Source organism: Sphaeramia orbicularis, chromosome 9 (genome assembly GCF_902148855.1).
Source record: "Sphaeramia orbicularis chromosome 9, fSphaOr1.1, whole genome shotgun sequence".
NCBI classification, from domain to species: Eukaryota; Metazoa; Chordata; class Actinopteri; order Kurtiformes; family Apogonidae; genus Sphaeramia; species Sphaeramia orbicularis.
The window spans coordinates 1,212,919-1,228,665 of record NC_043965.1 but is presented as its reverse complement, the minus strand read 5'-3'; the positions used below and the strand labels follow the sequence as shown (position 1 = coordinate 1,228,665).

The window sequence follows — 15,747 nt, the reverse complement described above, 5'->3', positions numbered from 1 at the left end:
CTAGGAGGTGGGAGGTCGTACGGCGCGGCAGGAGTGGCAGCAGGCCTTACTGTAATACCAGTGGCTGCACAGGTTGACCTTCAGCGCCAGCAGACAGTTGGTGGAGGGACGATCCTGACAGCTCTCATCTGCACAACACACAGAAGATTCATTCATGTAAAACCAAGTTATGATCCAGTAAAGGTAGGACAACATTCTGCATCATGTCCTCATTATGTTCCTTTGTGTTTGTTCTTCTTTGTGTCATTCAGTGAAGAAATAATAGTGTTAGAAATAATCCTTGTACTGTTGGATCTGCTTAGTGTTAGCTTACTGCTGCTAGCTTGACACTATTAGTTTAGCACAGCAGAGGTTGTCTCATTAGTTTGTTGTTTCACTAAATTATTCACGACATACCCTGGTTTGAACAAAATCATGGAGTAAAGTAAAGAAAAACTGAAATGAAATAAACAAGAAATGAATAAAATCACCAATAAAATTACTAAAATGTACCAAATTACACTCTGTTAGTTTAGTGCTGTTAGCTTAGCGCTGTTAGCTTAACACCGTTAGCTTAGCGATGTTAGCTAAACGCTGTTAGCTTAGGGCTACAGGGTTTGTCTCATTACTTTGTTGTTGTGTTAAATTATTCACGACATATCCTGGTTTGAACAAAATCATTGAGTAAAGAAAAACTGAAATGAAATGGGCAATAAATGAGTAAAATAACCAATAAAATTACTAAAATGTACCAAATTACACTCTGTTAGTTTAGAGCCGTTAGCTTAGCGCTATTAGCTAAACGCTGTTAGCTTTGCGCTGCAGAGGTTGTCTCTTTAGTTTGTTGTTTTATTAAATTATTCACAACATACCCTAGTTTGAACAAAATCATTGAGTAAAATAAAGAAAAATTTAAATGAAATGAACAAGAAATGAATCAAGTAACCTATAAATTTATTAAAATGTACCAAATTACACTCTGTTAGCTTAGCGCTGTTAGCTAAACGCTGTTAGCTTAGCACTGCAGAGGTTTTCTCATTAGTTTGTTGTTTTACTAAATTATTCACAACACACCCTGGTTTGAACAAAATCATTGAGGAAGTAAAGAAAAGCTGAAAATGAAACAAACAAGAAGTGAATAAAATAACCTATAAAATTATTAAAATGTACCATATTACTGACCATATAAAATGACACAGACAACAACAACAAAAAAGGATACAAGTTAGAAAATGTACAAGGAACAGAAGAAAATTAAACAAAGCAGAAGAAAATTAATAAAATCAATGAGAAAATGAACAAAATAATCATGAAAATGAACAAAAATGAACAAAATTAGCAACAAAATGAGCAGATAAGGTAAGATAATGAACAACGAATGAATACAAGCTGGAAAAAGAACACCAAACTGAACAAAACGAAGCAATGTAAAGAAACATGTAAATGAACAAAAATTAACAAAAATATCACAAAAAGGAAGAAAATTGAGCAAAATAATCATAAAAACGACCATTTAAGTATTACTTTGAGTTGTGTTCTGGTTTCTGACAGTTAGTTTTATTGAGCTTTCAGCTGATGCTCTTCTGGTTTCGTGGACATATAGATGGTTGTATATTGGTACATGTGTAGTGTGGGTTACCATGGTAACACAGATGGAACTGTGGCTGCCTCTGGTACCGGGGGCAAATTCAACATTTTTATGCTTTTTTTCATGCTCTTTTTAATGGTTTTGTGACTCCAAAACCATGTTGCCATGATTTTGCTGTGGTGTTTCCATGGCGTTGCCATTGCATTATGGTGTTTCCATGGCGTTGCCATTGAATTATGATGTTGCCATGGCGTTGCCGTGGCATTACCTGGTGGCTCCGTGGGGCAGGGCTGCAGGGTGCAGGTCTGTTTGGCCACCGGTTTGGTGAGGGGGTCACATCCTCGCACCAGCTCCCGACCCTGGTAACACTTGACGTCTCTCATCCTCACGCCCACGCCGCACGTCTTCGTGCACTGAGGAGGAACGCAGATGGAGACACATTAACCTGGACGAGCAGGGGGCGGGGTTTTACCTGGGGGAGTGGGTCAGGTGGGACTCACCTCGGACCAGGGCGTCGTGTACCATTTGAAACACGGCCTCTCGAAACACGTGTTCTCCTCGTCCGGCTTCTCGTCGCCGCCGCACGCCTCGTCGTCGTAGATCTGGAACTTGCCGCCGCTGATGCCGACGCAGAGGACATTCCTCCGCTTCACGCCACGGCCACAGGTGGTGTTGCACTGTACGGGCAAAAGACATGGACACGCCCACAGGAAGTGAACAGGAAGTGGAACTCATGAGAGTCAGATACTGAACTGGGTTTGAGTCTGAGGATGGAGACGAGACTGAACCAGGAAGTAACAGAGAGATCACATGACCTGGACTATATTTACTACTAATACTACTATTACTACTGTTATTACTACTACTGCTAATACTGCTAATACTACTACTACTACCACTAATACTGCTAATACTGCTACTACTACTGTTACTACTACTACTGCTAATACTACTACTACTACCACTAATACTGCTAATACTACTACTACTACCACTAATACTGCTAATACTACTACTACTACCACTAATACTGCTAATACTACTACTACTACCACTAATACTGCTAATACTGCTACTACTACTGTTACTACTACTACTGCTAATACTACTACTACTACCACTAATACTGCTAATACTGCTACTACTACTGTTACTACTACTACTACTAATCCTACTACCTCCCAGTCCAGTGTTACCCAGTAAAACAAGTATAACCAGTATACCCAGTGTTACCAGCATACCCAGTATACCCAGTATCCCCAGTGTTTCCAGTGGCTGTGACTCACCCTGTCCCAGTCCTGGCTGAGCCAGTGGGGGGTGCAGTCCCTCTCTCCACAGGGGTGGATGGCCAGGGGCTTGGTCTCGGCTGCACACTGGTTCTCTGGGACCACGCGGCCCTCGGGGGTCTTACAGTACACATGACGCACCATCTTCCCCTGACCGCACGACCCCGAGCACTGCAAGGACAGGGTCAGAGGTCAAAGGTCACAGGCACCACTCATCACAACACAGACACACCATCACAGGAAACACTGGTTATAAGACGTCGTTCAGCAGAACCTGGGGGGGGGGCCTCAAACATACGGCCCATGGACCAAAGCAGGCCTCCACAGGGTCCAAACCGAACCCCACTGAGGTTCGTTCAGGTTCCACATTCAGACCAAAAGGATCTGAAGTCAAATCCTGTCATTAAAACCTATAAATAATGACAAATACAAACACTTCCCTTTTGTTTTTGTGTAAAAAAGTAAAATGACATGAAAATGTTACATTTACAAACTATCCTTTCAAAATAAAATGTGAATAATCTGAACAAACATGAAAAACGTGAAACATCTGAATATAAATCAATGTAATTGTACCAATATTCTGTCAGTTATTAAATGTTTTGTTTATTTGTAGATCCACTGTGATCCGTACATGTTAATCTACATGTGTAAATGATAAACTGAGGCAGAATATTGTTAAAATTAGGCTTATTTTTCTGAAAAAAATTCAAATTTTCAAGTTTATTCACGTGTTTTTGATAGTTTCTAGACGTAAACATTTTCATCATTGAATTAAATTTTATTTTTTTAATAAAACAAAGAAAATTCTGAGGTTGACATAATTTATAGGTTATTTTGTTATTATTTGAATTGAGATCATACTGGTCTGAATGTGGACTCTGAACTAAAGTGGGTTTTTGTGGTGATTTAAACGCTTACAGACATGAGCAGGTAAAATACTCGACTGTTGTACATAAATATGAGCCTGAAACAGGTTTGAAAGAGGGAAAATTCCTCAGAAATATAAAATACTTTGTTCATGATTGATCAGTAATGATGATAAATGTTATCGATTTTATGTTTTGCTATTAAACGTGTTTCATGTTTGTAGATGGATCTGGAGAAGAACCTGGAAAGATCTGCGGTTGTAAAAACTGTGGAACATCAGAAAAGATTGTTTGTGTCCAACGACATAAACCATCAGGTAATAAAAGACACGTGGAGACGCTGTGAACAGGTGCTTTTACTGTCGCATCAACCCCGTAAATCAGGGAAACAGTAGACGGACAAAAGGCTGTCGTTTACGAGTGAAAACACCTCAAATATGAACAGTTCAGAGAAGGTTGAAACCAACGAGGTCAAACATACGGCCTGTGGGCCAAAACTGGACACCACGAGGTCCAACCCCTCCCATGGGACGAATCTGAGAAATGAAAACATTACACTAAACATATTAACAGTAAAGAATGTTAAAATCATTTTAGTTCAGGTTCCAAATTCAGCCCAATATGATAGAAGTGGGCTGGACCAGTAAAATAACAGTGAAAAAAGTAGAATTAAATTATGATAATGTTTACATCTATAAAAATCTGAATAACATGAACAACTGAAAACGTCTTAAGAAAAACAACTCCAATTTTAACAATATTCTGCCTCAGATTATCAGTTTATCATTTACACATGTGCATTACAACTGACATTACAATTACAAATACGCAAAACATTTAGTAACAGGCAGAATATTGGTACAATTGCATTTACTTATCTTAAGACATTTCAGGTTATTCACACTTTTTGTAGAACAACAGTTTTTTAATATAAACATTTTCATGTAATTTTACTTTATTACACTAAAACCAAGAGAAAATTTGCTGTTTTCATTATTTATAGGTTTAATATGATATTATTTGACTGGTTCTGACCTACTTGAGATCTAATGAGTCTGTATGTGGAATCTGAATTAAAATGATTTTGACATCCTCGATTGTTAATTTCTTCAGTGTAATTTTTGTTTTTCACAAATTCATCCTACAGGCCAGATTGGATCCTTTGGCGGGCCGGATTTGGCCCCCGGGACACAAGTTTGACACCTGTGATCTAAAGTAAAATAATAACATAAAAACCTTTAAATAATGACAAACACAAACAGCTGATATGAAGATCACTCAGATTTCCACTCGTTAAGATAATTCACATATTGGACACATGTTGGACACTCACGGGTCCCCACTCGGACACAGTCCAGTGGCGTTCACAGGGGGGCCCGGTGCAGTTCTTGACACCGGGGGGTTTGGTCATGGGGTCACATGGTCTGGTCTCGTCGGAGCAGCGGACATCGCGGGTCACCTGAGCTCTGCGGCCGCATTTGGCCGGACACTGGACGGACACAGAAACAGGTCAGAACCGTCCTCTGATGTGGACGGACCAATGAGTGAGTGGGGCGGGGGGGCGGTACCTCGGTCCACTCGGCCACCTCCCACTGCGGACCACAGGCCGGGCTCTTGCAGGCCCGCCTCTCCACGGGCCTCTCCAGGTCGGCCATGGTGCACAGGTCGCTGTAGACGGAACTGTCCAGACCTGGGGACAGCATCTTCCAGCATCGGACCTGACGGAACTGGAACCCCTCCCCACAGGTCCGGGAACACTCGCTCCAGCTGCTGGCCTCCCACCTGCAAGACCCCCCCCCCCACATCCACACCCACACTGGTCAGGGCCGGAGCCAGACAGATGGAGCTACAAGGACGGAGTACAGGTGCACCCTGGGTAAATGACCATGGGAATAACATACAGCTCCTTATATGGACATCCTGGGCGGGTTTATTTTTAAGTCACATCTTCAGGTTTTACAAAATGCATTTTTTCTGACAGTTTTGTACATTTTATTAATATTTTTGTATTTTTTTTTAGAGAGATTCAAATATTTATTATATCCTTGCTCAAAAATGGGATAAAACAAAATGAAGGAAGAAAATAGTTACAGCTAAATTTAACCTGATGTAGCAAAAACTAAACTAGAGGTTTTTACCTTTAACCTCCTCAGACCCAGGAAATGCCAGCAAAGTACCGGCTTTTTTTGTTTTTATTAAATAAGTGCCTCTATTGGAAACATCATGATGCAACAGTTTTTTCAGATGCAGTTTTAAAAAATTTTTATGGAATGTCCTTTGTGGAGGTGGCTCGGGCATCTGTTTCGGATGCCTCCTGGACGCCTCCCTGGGGAGATGTTCTGGGCATGTCCCGCCGGGAGGAGACTCTCAGCTGGCCTGGGAACGCCTTGGGGTCCCCCTGGAAGAGCTGGAGGAGGTGTCTGGGGAGAGGGAAGTCTGGGCATCCCTGCTTAGACTGTTACCCCCGCGACCTGGCCCCAGATAAAGCGGAGGATAATGGATGGATGGGTCCTTTGTGGTGGACAGTTTTCTTTTCTTTTTTTTGTATAAAGTTGTGAAACTCTTGTCCACAAATGTGGATAGAAAACCCATAGGTGGGTCTGAGGAGGTTATATGAGGAATCACTGATTAATTTTGTCCTTGTGCTTCTTTAGTTTAACGGTTTGGAACATGGTAAACAGGAGGAAATTAATATACATATCAACACATTAGTGTTTTTCAACCTTGGGGTCAGGACCCCATGTGGGGTCGCCTGAAATTTGTAGTAATTGATAAAATAAGATAAAAAAGAAAAGGTTAAAAAATTACTAATAAAAAATAGGTGGTGAGTTGACAGAGCCAATCCCAATCCATATCAGACCATCAGTGGTTGTGAAACTGCAGCACTGTGGTTCTGTTTCTGTGTCAAATGTTCATTGTGGTCAGTTTCAGATGCTGCAGCTCTTTCATAATTCATAGTTTCAGTTCTTGTTTGTTCTGTATTAATTGTCCTCCTTGTAAATCCAAGCTGGACTGACTGTACATATCCTGACCAAAGAAAATCCTATTCTCCCATTGTGCAGTAATCTACACCTGGATTTACTGCCTCTGTCCACAATAATATACATCATATAAACTAAATGTCCTTTAAAATTAACCTGAAAACTATATAGAACTATATAGTATAGAAAACTATTACATGATCAAAAACTAATTAGTTTTCGTAAAAGCATGTCTCCATTTTGAATGTCTGGGGTCGCCAGAAATTTATGATGTTAAAATGGGGTCATGTGACAAAAAGGTTTGAAACCACTGTGTTAGTGCTTATTTTCTGTTCAGTTCCATTCATTTTGTCGCCCCCTAGAGGGCAGATGGTGAACAGGTACCTGGGCTGACATTCTCTGCCGATGCAGAAGTCATGGACCGGCTCAGGTCTGGTCAGAGCGTCGCAGTACATGTCATGAACCTCCACGCCGTCATAACGAATGCATGTGACGAAAGATTTGGACACTCCTGAAGACACAGAAAAACACAAGGAAACGCATGTAACAGTAACCAGTGGAGAATGAAAACACATCCTAGAACCGTAAAAATGAACAGAAATGATTCATCTGTGGGGGTTTTATAGGTAATGAATGAACGATGTGTTTCAGTGGACAATAAATGTAATGTATTGTAATGCCCTGCTTTCTGGTCTTCCCAAAGATAGAATCTCACAACTCCAACTCCTTCAGAATTCAGCCACTCGAGTGCTGACAAAGACCAGAAGGCGGGCTCACATTACACCGGTTTTAAAATCACTGCATTGGCATTGCATCCCTGTGTGTTTCAGGGTCGATTTTAAGGTCCTTTTAATAGTTTTTAAATGTCTTAACGGTCTTGCACCTTCTTATCTTTTAGACTTGCTTTTACCTTATGAACCCTCACGGACCCTGAGCTCCTCTGGCACGGGCCTTCGAACAGTTCCAAAAGCCAACACAAAAACTAACAGCGAGGCAGTTTTTCAGCATTCTGCTCCTGGCCTATGGAACAGCCTGAAGGGAACCTCAGACCGCAGAGAATGGAGACACTTTTAAAACCAGGCTCAAGACTAATGCCTCTGTTTTATCCACTCCAAGGTTTTAGAGTTATATATATATATATATATATGTATATGTATATATATATATATATATATATATATATATATATATATATATATATATATATATATATATATATCTTAAGTTTCTTTTAACCAATGCTTCTGTTTGACCATTTTAATGTTTAATATTTATATTATATTTATGTCTTACATTTAGATTCTTTTAATCAATTCTTTTATATCTTTTTAATATTTCTTATCTATATTTTCCAGTGCTTCATCAGAGGGAGCCCTCTGTGTGTGTGTGTGGGGGGGGGGGGGCTGTGGACTCAGGTGGCTGTGGTGCCTTCTTTCACTGGGGTCTGCTCCTTTCTGGTGGGTGGGGGTCCCTGTTGCCCTCTCCCACTGGTTGGGATGCGGGGCTGTGTCGCTGGTGCCTGGTTGCCGGGGTCGGCGGCTGCCCCCTGGTGCGGATGGCTCCCTGAGACAGCGCCTCCTCTTTTACTTTTACTTTCTGGTCCTCTCGTGCTCAATTAGTCTTTTTAAGTATGTCAGTGCTTGTGGGTGTGCGGTTGGGTGTGTGTGTGTGTGTGTGTGTGTGTGTGTGAGCGGTTGGGTGGGTGGGTGGGTGGTACTGATTTTTAAATTTATATGTAACGCACTTTGTGCTACACCCTTAATGTATGAAAAGTGCTATATAAATAAAGATTGATTGATTGATTGATTGATTGATTGATAAATATAATAAGGGCCTCCATTGTCAGAGATCTGATTCAAATCTTTCTGTATGTCTCCAAAATCAAACAGGTTTCCCTCATTTACACGACGTAGAGGCACTGAGGTCATGTGGAAAAGAATGTGTTCACAGTTTTATAAGTTTTATTGTGATTGTTGTCATATTTACAAGTTAAGTTGGTCCTTTTTTATTATTATTATTATTTGTTTGGTGACTTTGGTCAGTTGTCGTGAATTCAGGCTGTGACATCCACATCAGTACATGATTGACAACAGCTGACCAGGTCCCGCCCACATCAGCTGACTCTGTTCTGTGCATCCTATTGGTTGACCTCATGCAGACAGACATATTTCATCTGCTTTTCATTCTGCATCACATTTAACATTTGTTTTTAGTTCTGCGTATGATAACTGAAATGGTTTTGTCTGCACTTCTTTCCTTTGACTTTTTTTTTTCATTTTCTATATTTCACTGTTTTTAATCCTTCATCATGTCCGTGTGTTTATAACTTGTCTTTTATTTGTGTAGCCCTTTGACTTCCCCCCGTGTATGATTTGTACAAATACACTTACCTAATGTTAATATGTTCACCTTTACCTGGACTCAGGGCTCAGGGGTTAAAGGGTTACAGACCTAATAGTGGTGTTTTTTTGTTGTTGTTTCTTCAGTAAAAGTCCTCCTGGTTGCCGTGGTTACCTATAGAGCAGGTCATGCTGCAGGGCTCCTGTGACGACAGTTTCCATCGGTACATGTCAGCGGCGCTCAGCTTCAGGTTCTTCTGGTAAAGCCTTGGATTCCCTCTGACGCACACAAACACACAAAACACACAAACACACAAAACATCTGTGCACGGGCGTGGAATATGACTGCGTACTTCCACTGCAGTAGTACTACATGTCACAGGTACATACTGCAGTACTGATACGGTTCTGTCTCATTAAAGTGTCACTGATGGATGATGAGTCCTTAACCCTTTGATGCATGAATTATGAGAACCTTAGTCAATTTTTTTTTTTCCTGAGTGTTTTTATTCTTCTTTAGGTATGAAAAAACTAATGTGATTGATTTTTTTTTTTAGTGAACCTATTTTTTTATGGAGTTACAAAAATGTCCACTCAGCTGGACACCATGCATTTAATTTTTTAAGCAAAGAAACATGTTTTTAACCCTATAACACCAAATGTATCATATTTGATACTTAAGTTTTGAAGCCCTCTACATGATCAGTGTGATATTTTTTGTCTTGAAAAACCTGATGTATACAATTAGGTACATGCAATACACGGATAATCCACCAGAGGGGATTATCACGTTCACCAGAGGCCTTTCTAGTGACACTACAAGACTGTCATTGAGGGAGGAGGCAGAACTTCGACAGTTCTGAAAAGCAATTACCAATTTGTTAGACATGTTTGTGTTATATTACGTTTTTGTTTGTTCAAAAATAATGTTTGAGCATTGAGACCTGATGTGTCAAATTTGATACAAAATGGAAACTCATAATGGAAATTGATATTTAAAAAAAAAAAATTAAATAAAATTTGGGTTGTTCAGAAGGACCAATAAAGGCTCCAGTTTCAAAGAACTAGAATTTTCTGTCAGTGATTTAATGGTTCAGGCTTTACAGGGTTAAAATATAATAACAGAAAGTGATATACTGTGTGAAAACTTTTAATGCAGCTAATCTGATGTTTTCTCACATTTTAATATACTCTAATACTACTTATTACTCACTTCATTGAGATAATATAAAAAAAACTTTTTTTTTTTTAAAGAAAACTGCTAATTACAGTCTAATAACAACTAGCAAGTGATTTATACTCAAACATATTACTGTAGATCAGGTTTATCAAGAACAGCAAATTTACAGTAATGGTATGAATGGTGCATAAGCGTCCACTGAGTTGGCTGATATGTTCATAAAACAACAAAACCCATGAATATACAAGAGAACAGCTGGAGAATAGGTGTCCACTGGAGTGACCACTGTGCATGAAAGGGTTAAAGTCCACTTCGTGTGTGACTGTGTTCAAGTTACTCAGGATCACCTGAACATCATCCATGTGGAGTTGGAGTGTGATTCAGATGCACTTTGGTTCTTTTTATCACATCGCATAAAAGTCCAGCACACATTCTTGTCATAACAGCCCCCCACCCCCACCCCTCCCTTGGACTTCTACTTCCACATCCAGACTGATTCCTGCACATTTTATTTGCTCCCTGGAGGAGCTGCAGTCTGAGGCTCAGCTTGTCTGGCAAATACCTTGAATTATTTGTTTGTGTGTAGCTGCATGCTGGACCCCCCCTCCCCTCCCTCTGCTGGGCTCGTTTCCTCTCCGGGGCGTGTCGTCGGGTGTTTTATGGGTGTTGGCTGCAGATGAATTCTAAATATGGTGAATGTTAAAGCTGTCTGCTGGTCTGTCTACCTGCGTTTCCTGTTGGTGTTTACCTGTCGCACTGCCTCTTCACCTGTCGGACATCTTTATTACCTGTCCGTCCGTCTGTCCGTCCGTCTGTCTGTCTGTCCGTCTGTCCGTCCGTCTGTCTGTCTGTCTGTCTCTGCTTTACGGCCTGTACCGTACATCTACATGTCTTCCCTGATTTTTAATCCTTCTGTCTCTGTCTGTGATACAGAGGTCAAATCTACTCTCAAACCTACAACAAACCTCACAAAACCCAAGTCCTTCAAACAAACTCCCAACATTTGGATTCACGTTTCTACACTGTATCACCAAAAGTACTGGGACACCTCTGCAGATCATTGAATAAAGGTGAATAAAACCAGTCCCCTTCACATCCAGACGCTTCTACACAAATTAGTGCTGGACACTGATACCATGAAATCCCATGTATGTCACAACAGTTCTTATGGTGTTTGGCGTGGTATACGTATGCATTTTCTACATTTCGCTTGTTATTCAACACCATTTGATCACATGTCAATTTACGCTAAGATCTCTGGTTCACCTTAACCTTGACCCTAACCCTCACTGTGTGGTATTTGACACGGTGTGAACATACACACGGAAAGCCTATAATGCGTACAGATAACACACTAATTAAAAGTGACGTGTATATTTATGTGACTCATGACCAAGGTTATTATTGTTAACGAAAACTAACGAAATGACAAAAACTAGAACTGAAAAAACATTTTCGTTAACTGAAATAAATAAAAACTATTATTAACCTCCTAAGACCCAGGAAATGTCAGCAAAGTACCAGCTTTTTTTTTTTTTTTTTTAAGTAAGTGCCTATATTGGAAACATCATGATGCAACAGTTTTTTCAGAAGCAGTTTTTAAATTTTTTATGGAATGTCCTTTGTGGTGGAAAGTTGTCTTTTCTTTTTTTTTTTTGTACAAAGTTGTGAAACTCTTGTCCACAAATGTGGACAGAAAGCCCATAGCTAGGTCTGAGGAGGTTAAAAGAAAAAAACACAATAACTAACTGAAACTATATTGTGTGCTTACAAAATTAACTAAAATGTATAAAAGTTATGGATAAAATTCCCTTCGTTTTCGTCTTTGTCAATGTCGGATTGATACGAAAGTGATTTATTTCGCTCTAGCAGTTTTAGCTATCGGCACTATACTTGTCACTTGTGTTCACTTGTGGTTTCCAGTCGTCTTCTGGTCCCCACTCTACCTGGAAACATGGAGACTAAAGTTGGGAGAAAGCAGCAGAGTCCTGTCTGGGATTTATTTGAATACGACGACAGAGAAGAAGAGAAAAGAGACGACTAAACTAAAATTAATACTAAAACTAAACTAAAACTAAGCATTTAGAAAAAAAACAAAAAGTAATAAAAAATAGCAAATCTGCTCTAAAAACTAATTAAAACGAACTGAATTAGAGAAAAAAAAAATCAAAACTAAATAAAACTAAACTAGAATGAACAATCCAAAACTATTTGAACCTTGGTCATGACATCATGTTGAGTAATGAATGAGTCGACTCTCAGAACCTCAGTCAATTCCAGACCTCCAAACTCCAGAACACATTAACATACCAGGATTTGTCTCCAATACGCCAACAATTAATCATTAATCTGACATATTTAGTTCTTTTACATCTGCACATGGCAAAAAAAATCCTAGAAAACGGAAGTGACCTCTTCAAACATGAGCTGAAGACAATAACAAAAAGTTTGATTCCACCATCACTACATACGTACTGTTACATATTTATGTACTTACATATTGTAAGTAATAATGACAAGAACTTTCAGAAGAACTTTAATACTTTGGCTTCAGGAAACAAATGCAGGCATTTGTGTTGCAGACGTTGCAATGTTTGACTTAACACCAGAACAGTCATGAGGTCCTCTATTAGAATGCATCAAACTGAATAAAAACCTGATGATTCACAGTCGATGACTTTTACTTAAAGCTGCGTAGGACTTTTGTCACCAATTTTTCATCAAATCTGTCAAACCTGAGTCATAACCTAAGTGTCATGAATCTGTAAGTCTTTTCATGATTACTCACCTGAATCTCTTCCCTCACAGTGAACAGTTTCGAAGTCCATTTGTTTACAAACAGAGCCAGTATGTCACTAGGGCATTTTCGGAAATTTGTCGCGACATGCATTGTGGGAAGTGGAGTTCCACGCTCCTCAGCGAACAATGAGTGTAAAAACCAAATCTGAGGTCAATCATATTTAGAAAATGTAAAATAAAAATGTGGTTCTGAATCAGCAGGAAATGGATGCTGTTGGTACAGAAGGTTCTTTAGCATGAGAGCCTGGTTTCAACCAGCGCTAGATGTAAAGTGTCATGAGATAACTTTTGTAATGATTTGGCGCTATACAAATAAAATTTGATTGATTGATTGATTGATTGATTGATTGATTGATCGATTGATTGATTCAGAACCAGACCCAGATTCGGGACAGAATCAGTTCAAAGTGTGGTGTTGATTTGGAGTCTCAGGACAGACCGACCTGATTATAAAACCCTCGCAGGGATGTCAGAAAGTCCTAAAAACATCAGAGCAGTTGAACGTCACATCAGGACTCGGCTCCGATCACCGTCAACCTTCACTTCGACAAACTCAGACTTGTCCAAATTGGACTTACACTCACAGTTACGGAACATTGAAGCTACTGATAATGATTTTTTAAAGAATCTTTTGACCTGCGGCGTTCATGGTGGCGTTCAATGACCTGTGGCGTTCATGGTGGCGTTCAATGACCTGTGGCATTTACTGTTTGGGTTACCCGGTTCTGGGTGGATTTACCTGGTTCTGGATGGATTATCTGACTCTTTTGGGTTCCCTAGTCATGTCTGGTTGCCCGGTTCTGGTTGGGTTACCTGGTTGCAGTTGGACTTACCTGGTTCTGTTGGAGCGGCTGGAGCTCCGCCCTCCACTCTGGACCGTTTTGTTCTGGTACAGGCCATCGCCGCTGTCGTTGCCTTTGCGGCCCAGAGCGAACTCTAGCGTGTCATTGACCCGCTCGGCGCTGCTCAGTTCCACATCTTCTGGCCCCGCCTCTGACGAGAACAGGCCACCTCCCTCCGTCAGCAGCTGATTGGTGGAGATGTTGATGAGCAGCTCGTCGGCACTGATCCGGCCGTCCAACAGAACCCTCCAGATGAGGTTTGGGGAGTCGGGACCTGGGTCCAGGGGTCCGGCAGCAGCACTTGGGGGGTGGGCGGTGCTTCCTGCATGGCTGCTGTTTCCTGGTCACGAGTTAAAGTGACGACAGACGACATCAAAATTTAGTCGACACAGAACACACAAGACAAGACTTTAACATGATCCTTCCTTCCTGGGTTCTTTTGGTTCTGGTACCTGTATATTTGGGTTCTGCTGGTTCTGGTACCTGTATACTGAGGATAAGATGGTTCTGGTACCTGTATATTTGGGTTTTTTTGGTTCTGGTACCTGTATATTTGGGTCCTGCTGTTTCTGGTACCTGTATATTTGGGGGGTTTTGTTTCTGGTACCTGTATATTTGTTTTTTTTTTGTTTCTGGTACCTGTATATTTGGGTCCTGCTGTTTCTGGTACCTGTATATTTGGGGTTTTTTGTTTCTGGTACCTGTATATTTGTTTTTTTTTTTGGTTCTGGTACCGGTATATTTAGGTCCTGCTGGTTCTGGTACCTGTATATTTGGGGGTTTTTTGGTTCTGGTACCTGTATATTTGGGGGGGTTTTTTTGGTTCTGGTGCCTGTATATTTGGGGGGTTTTTTGGTTCTGGTGCCTGTATATTTGGGGGGTTTTTTGGTTCTGGTGCCTGTATATTTGGGGTTTTTTTTGTTCTGGTACCTGTATATTTGTTTTTTGTTTTGTTTTTTGGTTCTGGTACCTGTATATTTGGGGTTTTTTTGGTTCTGGTACCTGTATATTTGGGTCCTGCTGGTTCTGGTACCTGTATATTTGGGGTTTTTTGGTTCTGGTACCTGTATATTTGGGTCCTGCTGGTTCTGGTACCTGTATATTTGGGTTTTTTTGTTTCTGGTACCTGTATATTTGGGTCCTGCTGGTTCTGGTACCTGTATATTTGGGGTTTTTTTGGTTCTGGTACCTGTATATTTGTTTTTGTTTTTTTTTTTGGTTCTGGTACCTGTATATTTGGGTCCTGCTGGTTCTGGTACCTGTATATTTGGGTTTTTTTGTTTCTGGTACCTGTATATTTGGGTTTGTTTTTTTTTTGGTTCTGGTACCTGTATATTTGGGTCCTGCTGGTTCTGGTACCTGTATATTTGGGCCCGGGAGCTCCGTCCTGGTCACAGTCGATGGCCGCCGTCTCCTCGTAGACCTCATTGGTCTCTTGGACCTTTTGTCCGTCTGGACCCTGGTCGGTGTCGGCGGTGCCATGGTCGTAGATGCTGCCGTTGGGGGGCAGCAGACCCCCCACCCCCAGCCCTACCTCCACCGACACCTCCCCGGCCGAGGAGTCGGAGCCCGTGTAGACCGGGGGAGGGGGGACGGGGGGCAGCGAGTCCCGCAGGACCGTGTACTCGTAGGTGATGTACGGGGTCCGACCGTTCTGGTTCCACACCTGGAACACAACCGGGTCAGACTCATGTTAGTTCAGGTTCCACAGACAGAACCAGTACCAAGTGGGTCGGACCAGTCCAATAATAACAGATAAATAATGTGAACTGATAGTTTATTTGGGTTAAAGTAAATAACATCTGCTGCTGTTGGTTTTGTTTTTAGGACGTTTTTACTGTGTTTTAATGTTTTATTTTCTCTTTTAATTGAAGTTAAATGCTG

The 15,747-nt window shown here is 40.9% G+C and overlaps 1 protein-coding gene across 1 annotated transcript in view; it reads right to left on the bottom strand.

Moving 5' to 3' along the window:
• LOC115425748 (ADAMTS-like 2) overlaps positions 1 to 15,747 on the bottom strand; it is a 42,246-nt gene continuing 26,499 nt past the window's right edge. The window contains exons 10-19 of the mRNA XM_030143489.1: positions 15,223 to 15,529; positions 13,855 to 14,203; positions 9,218 to 9,321; positions 7,088 to 7,214; positions 5,291 to 5,504; positions 5,056 to 5,211; positions 2,854 to 3,024; positions 2,068 to 2,244; positions 1,836 to 1,980; positions 1 to 128 (exon numbers count right to left, since the gene is read on the bottom strand). Coding sequence (XP_029999349.1) covers positions 1 to 128; positions 1,836 to 1,980; positions 2,068 to 2,244; positions 2,854 to 3,024; positions 5,056 to 5,211; positions 5,291 to 5,504; positions 7,088 to 7,214; positions 9,218 to 9,321; positions 13,855 to 14,203; positions 15,223 to 15,529 — 1,878 coding nt within the window. The remainder of the gene's footprint in view (positions 129 to 1,835; positions 1,981 to 2,067; positions 2,245 to 2,853; positions 3,025 to 5,055; positions 5,212 to 5,290; positions 5,505 to 7,087; positions 7,215 to 9,217; positions 9,322 to 13,854; positions 14,204 to 15,222; positions 15,530 to 15,747) is intronic.